The sequence below is a fragment of the Accipiter gentilis genome, chromosome 9 (assembly GCF_929443795.1).
Source record: "Accipiter gentilis chromosome 9, bAccGen1.1, whole genome shotgun sequence".
Lineage (NCBI taxonomy): Eukaryota > Metazoa > Chordata > Aves > Accipitriformes > Accipitridae > Astur > Astur gentilis.
In genome coordinates, this window is record NC_064888.1 from 17,857,903 (window position 1) to 17,871,240 (window position 13,338).

Consider the following 13,338-nt stretch of genomic DNA (forward strand, 5'->3'; position numbering starts at 1 on the left):
TACTATTAAGCAATTAAATTTATCTTTAAAGAGACTTATAACAGTGTGTATCTATTCATAGCAACACATTTTAGACATAACTGATATATCCACATTTTATCATCTAGGTTAAATGATCATGAAAATAGACCATTAAAATAGGAAATTATTATGTGCTTTGATACATCATAATTTAATTTCGTTTGTTTATATCATATGCAATGTAAAAATATGGAGTCTTAAAATGTATTCTCAAATCACATTCTGTTTTGCATCTCTAAGTTTTAAAGATGAAACAGTTGGAAGCCCAATTCATATACCTATAAACCAAAGGAGGGTACAGTTTTAAATAATCATGTCAAGAAATGACAACTGTACTCTTTGTAGAAGCAGCGATGAATAATTACAAAGCTGGGACATAATTAAGCAATTTTGACTGTCGTATTCTTGAGCTGTCTTTCTGATGTGAAGTGCTGTCATGCCCAGAAACACACTTCACACTGGACAGGCATCTTCCACTTTGATCTACACTTATGCCGGTGAAATGAGGTCATGGTCTGGTCATTAAACAAGGCTTTCTCATCTAGCTCAATGCCTCTTATCCAGCCAGGCTTACCCAACCTTTATTAAAATCAGGCATGATACAATGTTCAATATTTTGACAAAAGAAAACATAAACATCACAGAATAATGAAGTTTAGCTCACTTACACAGCGAGATGGAATACTGCATTGTAACATTAAACTGTTTTCTAATAAATGACTGCATCTTTCCATAAGACAGTCATATCACAAACCGATGCATTTTAAACAAAGGATGAAATGAAGCAAAGCACAAGAAAGTGCAGTGTTCTGTTAAAAAAAAAAAAAAAAGAAGAAAGAAAAAATAGGGAAAAATTAAAGTAAAAAAATTTATATAAAATAAAATATTTATGACTTAGTCATGACTGGTGATTGCTAGATACTTTTGCATTCGAGTAAACACAAGCTAGTCAGATGGAAATTTATTGCTTTTATTCTCATTTTGTGTATTTTTCTTGGTGGGATATTTTGCTCTCCCAAGTATTTCATGTCAAGACTAAAATGAAAACAACTCCCCACATCACAGCCTCTTTAGATCATCAGCCTGCCTTTTATGCTGAATAAGCCATGCCATCACCTACTTATCATAATGGGGGAAAAAAACCCACCTAAATTAGGATTTTGGGGTTTTTTTTCTGAAAAATCAATTCTGATAGGCTCACTGTTGTTAATACATCTGGCAGAACAACATTTCCATGTGGCAAGCACCAACATTAATACTAATCACTCCAGCTCCATTCCTGCAAGCATAGGCTGACACACTAGCTACTACCTTGTAGGGGGAAGGAAAAAAACATTCTTAGGAAATTAACTATCAGCAGGGTCTTATATCACTAGGTCAACTTCTTAAGTTTCTCTAACAACCAATAGTGAATGTGCTGCAGTCTTCCTCTTAGTTTGGATCAAGGTGTATTCTCCTGTAACTAGTTTCAGAAAGCTTAGAATATATTACCACTGTCTGTCTGTTAAATTTGGCTGAAGCTGGTCAAAAATCTCAGCAACTATATGGGAGGCTCTGATGAACAGAGAGCACAAGATTCAGGAAACCTGAAGGCTAAAGAATAAAAATCCATCATGTATTCAATATATAACATATGATAGAATTTGAAAGTACAGTTATTCTGCACATCATCTTTGTGATATATAGAGGAATGCTGCTTGTTATGGTCTTTGAGTATAACTGTAAATAGCTATATACATACAAATCTGCATCTGAAAACATATATGCAGAGAGGACTCCATGAGTGTTCTCAGGCGTAAAAAGAGTTTGCATGCATGCACGCATACTGTAAGTATGAATATCCTAGGAAACAAGCACAAATTCAAAACAATTTTAAGAGGTTTATAATAACTGTCCTGCATCCAATTTACTATTTATTTTAAATTAGTCACTTGTGTAATATGTATATAATATTGTATGATGAGGGTAATTTTGTAGCACCTTAAGAAGCATTAATTCATGCCATGAAAAGCATTTACAATGATATTACCATCAGCAATTTGTACCAAACAATTTATAAAGAAGAAAAAAAAAACGCTTTAGCATGGCAATAACAAGAGTAAATTTGAGGCTTCTGCAAATTTGCTGAAATAAATGTATGTTTTATGATAAGACTTAGTGGGTAAATAACTCAAAACTATACAAAAGGTTCAATTACAGATATGAAAGATAAAGATGTTATGCCTACATTTGTGAAGTAATTTACCCTTAGCAATTGACTTAAAAAGAGGTTTCATCCAGAAAAGGAACTTCAAATTTAAGGAAGAGACACTGCTTTTCTTCTCTTACATAATTAAGTTGGTTAAAATTCAAAGAGCAGACTCTTAAACGAAAAATCTAATTGCTAATAAAATTCAAAAAACTCTTCACCAGATCCAAAATCTGATTAGATAAGAAGAATTATAAAGAAGACAAGATACATATGCTATATCTAACACATTTCAGCTGTTGCATTTGGCCAGATTCAGCAAAGATGGTTTGCTGTGAATAAGACATCCACAACAGCTTAGAAATAATTTCATTTATTACATATATGAAGCTGAAAACAATAAAACAATATATCAAAGCTATGCGTGTATTAGAACTGTTAACATTTTAGTAGTTATAAATGAATCAGTCTGAATTAATTTGTTAAGCACTGCAATTGTACTTGTGATAATGCATTTCTCTAGCAACGCTGTTATGCTACCAAACAGTGCATTTCCATAACTGTTATCTTATTATTCAGCATTATTGGAAATCTGCAATAAATTATTGATGGTATATTTTAGAGAACAAAACAGTTAACAGAAAGCAAGTAGACTGAAAACTTGAGTGGAGTTTTAAGAAAGATCTGCAGCTCTAAAACACTCTGCAGCTCAGATTGCTGCCATCGTGTATTGATCAACAATGGAAAAAGAAGGTAAAGTAGAGAATTTAAATTCACATTTCGTTTGCATCAGCAGTATACAGTATGCCCAGAGTTGATGCAAGTGGTATCAAAAGCTCAGATTACTGAAACTGTCTCTGTGATGTTTTCAATGCTTATTAGCAGGACACCACATTAAGTAACATCATACAAAATTAGAATCACCTGGTCCACTAAAAGCCAATAAACACCACAGGTGTGAGCTCTGTGATAGACATTTGTGCTTAACACACAAGGCAGGGGACAACTTGTCAGAAAAACTGCATTCTTTCACAAAAGCATATCACACAGTTATTACATATCTTTAGACAGGGTAAAAATATTCTTTTAAGTTCAGTGACATATTAGTTACTTTGTTGAAACAGAGGTTGGAAACCAGAAATTTGATAACATAACCACAGTCTATTAACCAGATGTAACAGTAAAGTTTGATATTAAAACACATAAAAATTACTAAGGCTTTTGTCCCTCACCTTCCACATTTATCAGTCCTTTCATTTGAAAGGTTTTGTCTGTTACTGTAGCGAAAAATGCAGCCAAGCTTTTAGAGTTATTTTAAAACAGTGATAATGATTCACATTGTCGTTAATTCTTCCATTTACTCTCCTACCTTAGCAGCCTTGGGCTTAACCACTTTCATGAAGGCACCTCTTACCAAGGCTTCCTCTCTCTCCCTCCTCGTTACTTTCCGAGTATCAAGAAATTTCAGGTTTGTCAATTTGTGCAGGACAAAATACCTGACAGATAGCAAAATGCACAGTTAAAATCCAGTCATGAACAAAGACATACAGACTAAATGACTAAAAAAATAACAGTAGCAATAAACAGCAACAGCCTTTTTTCCTCTCTCTGTTCACCTTTTTCATGCAACATAGCTTATAAAAAGTTATAATACTTACTTTACTCTCTCAAATGAAGCTTGTTGTAAGCTGCCCATAACAATATAATACTGGGTAGATCAAACAGATAAGAAAATTATCACCATGGGCATGTATGTTCTCTATAGGTATTAGTAAGGTATAAGGTATACCCAGAAATAGAATAAACTGGAAGTTGTTTTGAATTGCCATTTTGGAAAAAGGACTTTTGAGTGATTCCAAAGATTCCATCCTAGATTGCAGGGGAAAACCAATCTGAGACATGGAAAACTGCCAGCTATCTTCTCTGAAAGAATTTTCAGTAAACACTCATTTGCCAACACTTCTTCAGATTTTTATTATATTTTCCTAAAAACACAATGATCAGCAACGTTAGAGACATGTGAACAGCAAATCAGGGAGAAGTGTAATTTGTCTTCTACCATACATCCTAAAACACCACTCTTTGTCTTGAAAGGAATGTATGTCAGTGTTCAAAACTCTTAATGTTAAAAAAAAGAATTTGTCAAGAGAAAGCATGGAGAGTTATTCCTGGTCTCTGCTTTCCAGGACTACGTTTTGACACAGGCATCATTTGGAAGGAGAATACCAATTTGGTCCTGCCAGAGAGGCAACGTGTCCTTATGGCATATGGATCCCAGCTCAGGATTAAATGCAGGGAGAGACTATTTTAATGAAAAATATTTTAAGAATTCAAAGTTCTTGTTAGGATCCATCAGCACTATATTCTATTTATCTTTTTTTACTCAAAGTACAGCAGATTTTTAGCCTCAGAAAATATCATTGGCTCCTTGCTTGCAGAGGGAGAGAACATGGCAGATCAGAAACAAAGTAAGGCACACAACCATGGCAAATTAAAATATCTAACCAACTCAAGTACATGTTATTTACATTTAGTCAACCAAATGTGAAGCAGACATTGCAAAGTGAGGGAAGTGCCAGACTTTTCCTGGCAGGGGGTAGAAAGGTGATTGATAATGCTCCCCATGCCTAGCTGCTTTGCATAAAACTCCAGTCAGTCAGAGAGCCTCCTAATCATACCAATCCCTTCTGGCACTGGGAGGAAAAAATCAAAGTAGTAGAAAACTCTGCCTAACGTAACATTTTGAAAAAGAACAACACACAAGGCATGTTCTAAAAGGTAAGAGTTATCTTATAATACTCTTCTAAAGACCAGATAAACATGTGAAAAAACTGTAAGACTCCCCTTCTACAATCAAGCAAAATTTAATGCTGCAAATAAACCTTTCCATCAAGTATGCCTTTCCTCTGAGGCAACAGCTTCGTAAATTGTTAACGAGTGAACTGAAAATGCTCGGTACTGAAATCAGACAATTTAAATGTGAATCCTCAGTCTTTGTCTTTCAATGATATTAGAAGAAGAGTCACTTTACAAAACATACCCTAAGACCATTTATTAAACAACAGCTACAGATCTACAGGACTGACACATTCTCAGACTCCTCCCAGCTTTCCTGGCTGCCCTTCCAGTCCTCCCTGGCATTTTGCTGGCCCTTATCTTTCAGTGGAGGAGAAGCTATCCATCTTGCATTACTGGTAGAAAAGCTCTGATGACAACAGATTCTTTCAAATGAAGACATGTACAGAAGGAAACAATATGTCAAGAGTGAAGAAGGGTGAAGCTAAAAACAAGTAAGGACACCCACTAAGTGTAGGGTGAGAAAAGATGAATATCCAGGTGAAGAAAACATCGGTATTAGAAAATCAGCAAATGTTTAATGATGGAATGAAATATGCCATTGAAAAGCAGGCTGCAACAAAAATGACAACAGACTAAGACAGCACTGTCATCTATGCTGACTTTGGATCACAGCCCTAATGTCAGTCTCTCAATCATTTCAAAAGAGCTTAAAATCATAATAGCATTCCTTGATACAAATGTATTTTTGCATTTTTAAGCCATCCTGACTCCACTTCAAAAAGCAGAATTAGCACCAGTACTGGCAAAATCCAAAAAGAAAACCAAAAAACCCTACCCATGTAAACTAAACACAAGCAAACTATACCACAAGTCACAGGTTTGGGGTTAACATTTTTTTTTTAAACTTGCACAGCAAATATTGAAAAAATAAGTCATAAAGGTTACCCCACCAGTAGAACAAAGGTATATCAGTGATTAATTCTTTTAAAAGGTGATTCAAAATACCACCACATTTATTCATATTCCTTTTACTAAGCGTGAGATAAAAAGAATCTACATTATATGAAAATAATACAACAATTTTTTATTAAATGGCTGAAGAAAATCATCAGGCTTCCTGGGTATATTTTAGCTAGAAATATGAAGATGCAGCTTCAATCTAAATGCAACACAAGTTTGCCATAAAAAATACAGGAAAGGATTACCAAAGCCCTGGAATGAACACTTTACAATATCAATTCAACCCTTGTAAATTTAATCCAGGGTTATTTGTTGCACAAAATCTCTTTACTGTGATGTATGACTTAGTTACTAAGGTTATCACAGCAGCATCCTAAAGTTGCATAGTACATAAAACATTTCAGTTAACAATGCAGGGAGGTTAACTCCCACAGATAACCTACTATCAGAGCGTTAGACCAGATGACATGCCTCTGTCAGCTTTCAGGAGCTATTGATGGTTCAATCAGTTTGTTTTGAAGGTAAAGTACAACAAAAGGGCACTAAACTTATTCAAACTGTCAACAGGGACTATCTGGAATGTTGCTTGCAGGTAAGTAATTTTGGGTGTTTTAAGACTATTATCAAACACCAATGGCTGCACAAAAAGACAGCTACTAATAACACAGAATGCAGCCATCATAAAATACCTTATGGCAGGTACTAGGATCCATAAATTGCATGACACATTGCACCTGTTTTAGACTTGTAAAATCACCAGTTAAGAGAACACTGTTTAATGAAGAAAGATCCATCTAAATTTTACATTATACATTTAGCAAGGTTTATTTTAGGTTAGAGGTTGGGGGGCAGGGTCTCCCTGTCTCTACCCCCCCCCCCCCCCCCCCCCCCATTTATTTTTTTAATCATTCTGAAACTTAGCACGGCTCCATGTGCTCTGAGACTGCTGTTACTGGGTTTTAACATCTTTGCAGTGGTGTGAAAAAAGGTTATTATCTTCAGTGATGAAGATAAAGGTGAGCTCCAGAGAGAGAAAAAAAGAGACACCAGGAAGGTGCTTAGAGATCCACTTATCACTGCCTGTAAACTGATCTTCTAATTCACAATGGATTAAGGAAATGAACTATGTAAGTAAAGATGCATCTTCTTTTGTCCAGAGTAATCTCTCCTGCCTTGACTCACTGCCAAGAGTCCCGTGAAAATAAGCTAATAACAGATATCCACCACACACAAGCAGGAACATTCAGAGATGGAAAAAGACCAGAGAATATCACATTTCATGTTATTTCAGTCTTAGTTAAGTGAAAATGACAATGAAGATTAACAATTCATTTACCAATTTTGTAAGTGTTGCATGTGATTAGTATTATTTTAGCAGTTTTTACACAGACCTGTCAAGATACTGGAAAAGAAGGACAGGCTTGAGGGGGCATTTGCAAAGGAATGCGGTGAGTTCAGGATTCAGCTGCTATTGACATTGGCAAAAGCTCAATGGGGCAAGGTTTTCCTTTGAAGAAACACGTTGGAGTTCAGAAAGGGACAGAACAAAGACAGCCTTGAGATCAGCTATTGCTATTTATTAAACAACACACGACTCTAGTTTTTATATAAAGAAATACTGTCTCTGATACTGACTCACTCTACAGCCTCTAACAAATAACAGACTTGTCTTAACTCTGCCTTACAAACATGGAATCTAAGACCTATCAGTTACCTTGCAGGTATATTCTGTGTATGTTTCTAGTTCTCTATTGTGCAACAGTCATTACTTAAAAAATAGTCCTTGGGTTATTTCCTCACCCCCCAAAAAAATCAGTGATGGTTCACACAATCTTATGAGAAAGTTTCACAGGTGAAGCAAAAGAGTTCAAAGAGAATGTGTAAATGTTCCTTAAAGGATCAAATGGAAGAAAGGAAGAAATCTATTTTAAACATATGCAAGAAATTTGTTAGTCCTGATCCAAAACACACAAGTGTAAATAACTTTTACGTCAATTCCTTATTTTTGTTAAATAGCTACTGGGTAATTTCATTCTGATCTATTTTTTCAGTAGCCATTTAGGTTCAGGCATAAAAATTCCTTCAGCTTTAATGAGTTTTGGTATACTTCTTACTATTATTGAACAGTTCTAGGAAAGTTTTATTCTAGAGCTGTGAACACCATAACAAAACAAACAAACAAAAAAACCCAACAAAGAAACAAAAAACACAACCACCAATAACAAACAAACAAAATAATCACATAATATCATAGCATCTAAGGGCCTTGATTCATTTATTACCTCCCTTGGAAAAGCAGACAAGTTGTAGAGCATGGTTGGCCTCCTGATACTGAAAGATAATGGCATCACCCGTGAGCCACACTATAAGAAAATCTTAAAAGTGGCAATAAATTACTTTGGGAAATAAGGTTTGGTTGGGTTTTTTTCTCCCTCTACTACAAGAAAAGTATAGTAAATTTGTATATGTTAGAGTTTCAGAGAAAATAAACTCTTCCACTGGACCTTTACTGAAAGACTATGGTGAGAACTAGATTCTGTATGGTCCTTTATTTTGTACTTTTACTAGCAAAAACTGGAATATAAAACTGTACTATATGCATCAATATTTAAGTTTAAAACTCAAAATTAAACTGGCACTGAAAAACTGAGAAATATTTGCCCAGAAGAATGCAGAAATGTCTAGCTCTACCTGTATCATAACTGCAACATGGTCTCTGTTTCAGAAAGTGTTTACTTTCATTTTTCTATTTTCTGTGCTATTATATTTCCTTTATTTGACAATCATAGAACATAAAAATAATATACCTACTTCAAACTTTGAAGGGCTGATTATGCTCTCAGTCACATTACTGTAAACTAGAAATAATAAATAACCTGAAGTTGGCAAAGTTACACCAGCATTCAAATGGGGAGAGATAAAAACAAAAATCAGAAGGATTGAGCAAACATGCTTATGACACTGAACTAGATTGTCTCCTGTGATTGTTTCTTCTGCACCACCAAAAAGTTTAACCCCCTACCCCCACCCTTACCCCACCAAACAGCATATAGCTGGCTGCAGAATTTCCATCTGCAAAAAAACTTCCTTGATACAGAGTTAAGGAAGCCAGGTCATAAACTTAAACCAACATCTTCCAGAACACAGGGCATGGCGTAGGCATGAGGTATATCAGAGGATCACATAGCCTCTGTGCAACCTTGGCACTCCTTGGTGATGACCATGTAATTCTGAGGGGCTCTCAAGTCACTCGGAAATCCAGACCGTCTCCTAACACTTTAACATCCTCTGCTCTACATCAGTGTCTCAAACAGCTCTATGAATTAGAAAAATATCTCTCTGTCCATATAACGGTAATTATAGTTATGTCTTGACTTACCGTGTTAGTATGGACAAATTGGGTGTTATGGACTTCAATTTATTTGGCTGAACAAAAACATTATAATAGCCCTTGCTTATAAACCCTTACAGTAACTAACCTCAGATGGAAGTTGTGTGGCTATTTGATGTCTATCAAATACAGTTTTTTTTCTTCCAGGTACTGTAGAAATGACAATGCCTCATGCAAACAGTGAAGTAGTACAGATTCACAGATTGTACAGTTGTAAGGGAATACCCTAATCATCTCATTAAATACATAAAAAATATATACAGAAGTACCACAGGCTTCAAGCCCTCCTGCTAAAAGAGGTCCTCCACAGTAAGTTCACTGATATTGACCAAGTATATTAGCATTATTTTCATTACTGAGTGAGGACTTCTAGTCTTCTATTGCCTCTTGTATTTATGTATTTATATTACTATCCAAATTCAATAACAAGACTATTTAAAATAGATGAGAAGGTTCCGTCTCAAGTAGAAAACCAAAACCACTAAAACAAAAGCGCAATAAAACAGAACAAAACTGCAAGGAAACGGAAAATGCTGTAAGAGGACCTAGCAGTCCACAGAATCAAACCTGTGGGATGGGAATAGCTGATTTAGCTTGAAAAGTTAATCCATACAAAATGCATGCACTTCCTTTCTTGCTGTTATATCTTAAGAGGACTTCATAAGGTTATCACCATTTGCTACCCCTGCCAAAGATAGCATATCTAGTATATGTACTTTTAAGCTAATTTAAAATAAACTCAGGCATTTGTTTCCACTTGCCCTTGTTTCCATGTCAACAGCACTTAATGAATGCATCATTCCAGGAAATGTCAATAAGGAGCAAAGAAGAACGAACAAGCACTGAAAACTTCACACATGGCATACATCCTTCACAATCATATCGCTTTAATGAAAATAGGTGAGGTCACCTGCAGCATTCGCAAATGCTTTGTAATACATTCTGACCCAGATGATTTTTCACAGTTCAGTAACACCACGTTTGAAGTTTTCACTGCAAACAATACACCCAGAAAACTGACCAAGTGCAGGTACAAGAGAAGCAACCAGCAATTATTGTGTTGACTTCTGTTACTTTGATCTCCAGGTCATGACCTTTGCTTTCAGGCAATCTTCAAAGTAGAGATTGTAGAATAGGTTATTTTAGAGGAAGCACTGTTTTGCAAGCTGTTTTTCAGTGTTTCTTGCTTTCTGTTTGAGCCAAAAGCTTTTAAAACTTTCCTATCACCATTATATTTTAGATATTCTGTTTTCCCTTGCCCTCACACCCAAGATATCCCTTTGCAAAATATCACTTATGAAATATGGAAACCTTAAAAAAATAAGATAAAATGTAAGAATTTATAGCACTTCCCCCCCGCCCCCCCCAAGAAAGTAAAGCCATTTTACAAATTATGGAAAAAACATGAGTTTTTTAAATGAACAAAACAAGTTTGCTTATAAAAATACCACAGAAGGGAAGTTTCCATTTTCTTTTCCTAAGTAAAAATTACAATAACAAACATAAAAGTGTTTCATCAATTTGTTCTCCTACACATTTGAAAGGTAAGGAGGAATTACAGGAATGGGGAGAAAAAAAATAGGCTTTCACTTTTCTTTTTCTAAAAAAAATATCCCGCTCAAATGTTACTATGTTTCGGGGGGGGGAGGAGGGGGGGGAGATTTTGAGAAAGTCACAACAATGGTTTTGGTATAAAACCTATTTTTAATGAAAAACTAGGGAAGAGCTTTAGTATTGAAATTGATAGAAATAGCATACCAACAGCTTACCTGAAGAACCAGAATGTAACTTCTTGACAAAAAGCATAGCTTTATACATTTTCCAAGTATTTCTGATAAAATCTAATTATTTTTAAAAGACATAATATTACTTTTTATCTCTGTTACTAATATCACAGTAAATCACTGGACCTTGAGTTTTTAAAATTTTGATTTTCCACATATTTTTAAGGTTGAGATTTTAGGGGTTTTACAGATCTTTTCAGTTTGTTGGAATGAAAAGACTAAGTAAAGCTTTGATTTCTAGCACCTTCTCTTTCTGGTTGAGGAACTAAATAGCCTGAACTCTAATTGAACTCAGTAGGAATGAAATTAAAGGTCAGTGAAAAATGAAGCTGTGGTTCCAACGGTCACTGCAAAAATTTACAAAAAGTTCCTATTCAGAACAAAACAAAACCAGTTAAAGTTTATGGTAAAGCAGAATGTTCACATAATTCAGGTTCACTGAAATGCAATCTTTTGATGCTTTCTGTATGACAAATTTTCTGAAAAAAAAAAAATCCTATGAAAAAAGTTACTTCAAACCATTAAAAAATGCTGCAACTGGCCATTGCAAATGTTTGCTTTTAAGATTTGAAGCGATACATTTGATGAAATACAAATACTTTCTCACTCAGGATAGCTTGCTGCTGTTGAATTTGTGAGATAAACCTGTATGTTTGGGGGAAGGAAGAAAAAAGTTGTGTCCAAGATGCTTCAGAACATGTATTCAAAACTCTGAATTAGCTATTCGGAATAAAATTAGCATAGTACTTTTAATCAGTTCCACCATGTACTTGAATATATTCCCCTAAAGATAAATAAATAAATAGACAGATAGACAGACAGATGTTTTTGGGTTTTGAGTCTAATCTTGTCTGGCAAACACATTTCATGTAATGTAACAAATAATTACAGAAAGGTATCAGGACGCTTTCATTATAGCAGCAGAACCATAAATCATTCAACTAATTAGAAGTCCATCCTTCTTTCTTAAGAGAGCTTTAAGTAACCTAGTTTATATAGAAAAAATACCCAGGTTTTTGAAAAATTGAGGGGAAAGAAAATGGAAGCAACGTTGCAGTTTCCAGCAGATGCATAAATACAATCACTTCACACTTTGACATGGTGGTTTTCCACGATGTGACCTAAAACTACCCTGACCTCCCTGAAATCAACATTTTTGCATGTAAAAGAAACAACAGACATGCTTGTTTTGATGTATGGCTGTATGACATATTATAAATATTACATCACATAACCACAGAGGATGTCAATCAATAAAGAATTTTTTCAGACAGCACTAAATGAACCATGGGTTCTTGCCTCTGAATGGCTCCTTTAAAGTACTACTTTTGCTTAAATGATTAATAGGAGACATATTGTCAGAAAACATACTTAAAGTGAAAAACAGTAAACTGTAGAAATATCATTCATTTTTTAAGCAATTCTCTAGTGCAAATGCCACATAAATTTACATAGAGACAGCACTATTAGACTCTCATAAGCTGGATAGTAGGCATACCTTCCACTTAAGTGTGAAAGCAATGGGAAAATATTTTATTAAATCGAGGTTACTTGACTTGGAGAAAACCAAAATGCTAGAGCTAAGATGGATTCAAAAGTTGAATCATTAGAAGGTGAAAGTCTTTAGGCTAGTGATAACCTAGAAATCCTTCCGAAAAATTTGGAACAAAGAAAAGAAAAAAATGTATGCACACTTGGGACAGCTGTGCTGCTGTTTCAACCTACAGCATTTATGAGCAATAAACTAGGGCATCGAATTCGTGCCACTTCCCAATAAACCTTCTTTTAGTTTCTGCCACTTTGCATTTTGTCCTAACTCCTACAGCAGAGTTTGGATTACATGAAGATAAAAATCAGAGTTTTATTATATAACTCTGAATACTGCAGGTGGTCTGCTAATAAAAAGTAAGCTCAGGCTCTGCAGGGTCGGCAGCATGGTGACCAGTGCTGCTTGGCTCTGGCTTGCCTCAGACAGCCATCTTCAGATGATGTGAAAAAAGCCAGCACACACAGACTGAAATCTTGTATCAGAGCTGAGCAAGGATAAAGAAATCCAACAACTTTTTTTTTTTTTAAATAATCAATGTCTCACTTGCCTAAAGGTTATAACTATGAAACTTATGTCACTTCAGCAGACATTCTGTAAGTTTTGGATCTATACTCACAGTCATCATCAGTCACAAGTATTTTTATTT

At 35.1% G+C, this 13,338-nt stretch overlaps 1 protein-coding gene across 1 annotated transcript in view; it reads right to left on the reverse strand.

Annotated features, from left to right (window-relative positions):
* LRMDA (leucine rich melanocyte differentiation associated) overlaps positions 1-13,338 on the reverse strand; it is a 692,212-nt gene that overhangs the window by 283,682 nt on the left and 395,192 nt on the right. Inside the window, exon 5 of the mRNA XM_049811164.1 lies at positions 3,579-3,705. Coding sequence (XP_049667121.1) covers positions 3,579-3,705 — 127 coding nt within the window. The remainder of the gene's footprint in view (positions 1-3,578; positions 3,706-13,338) is intronic.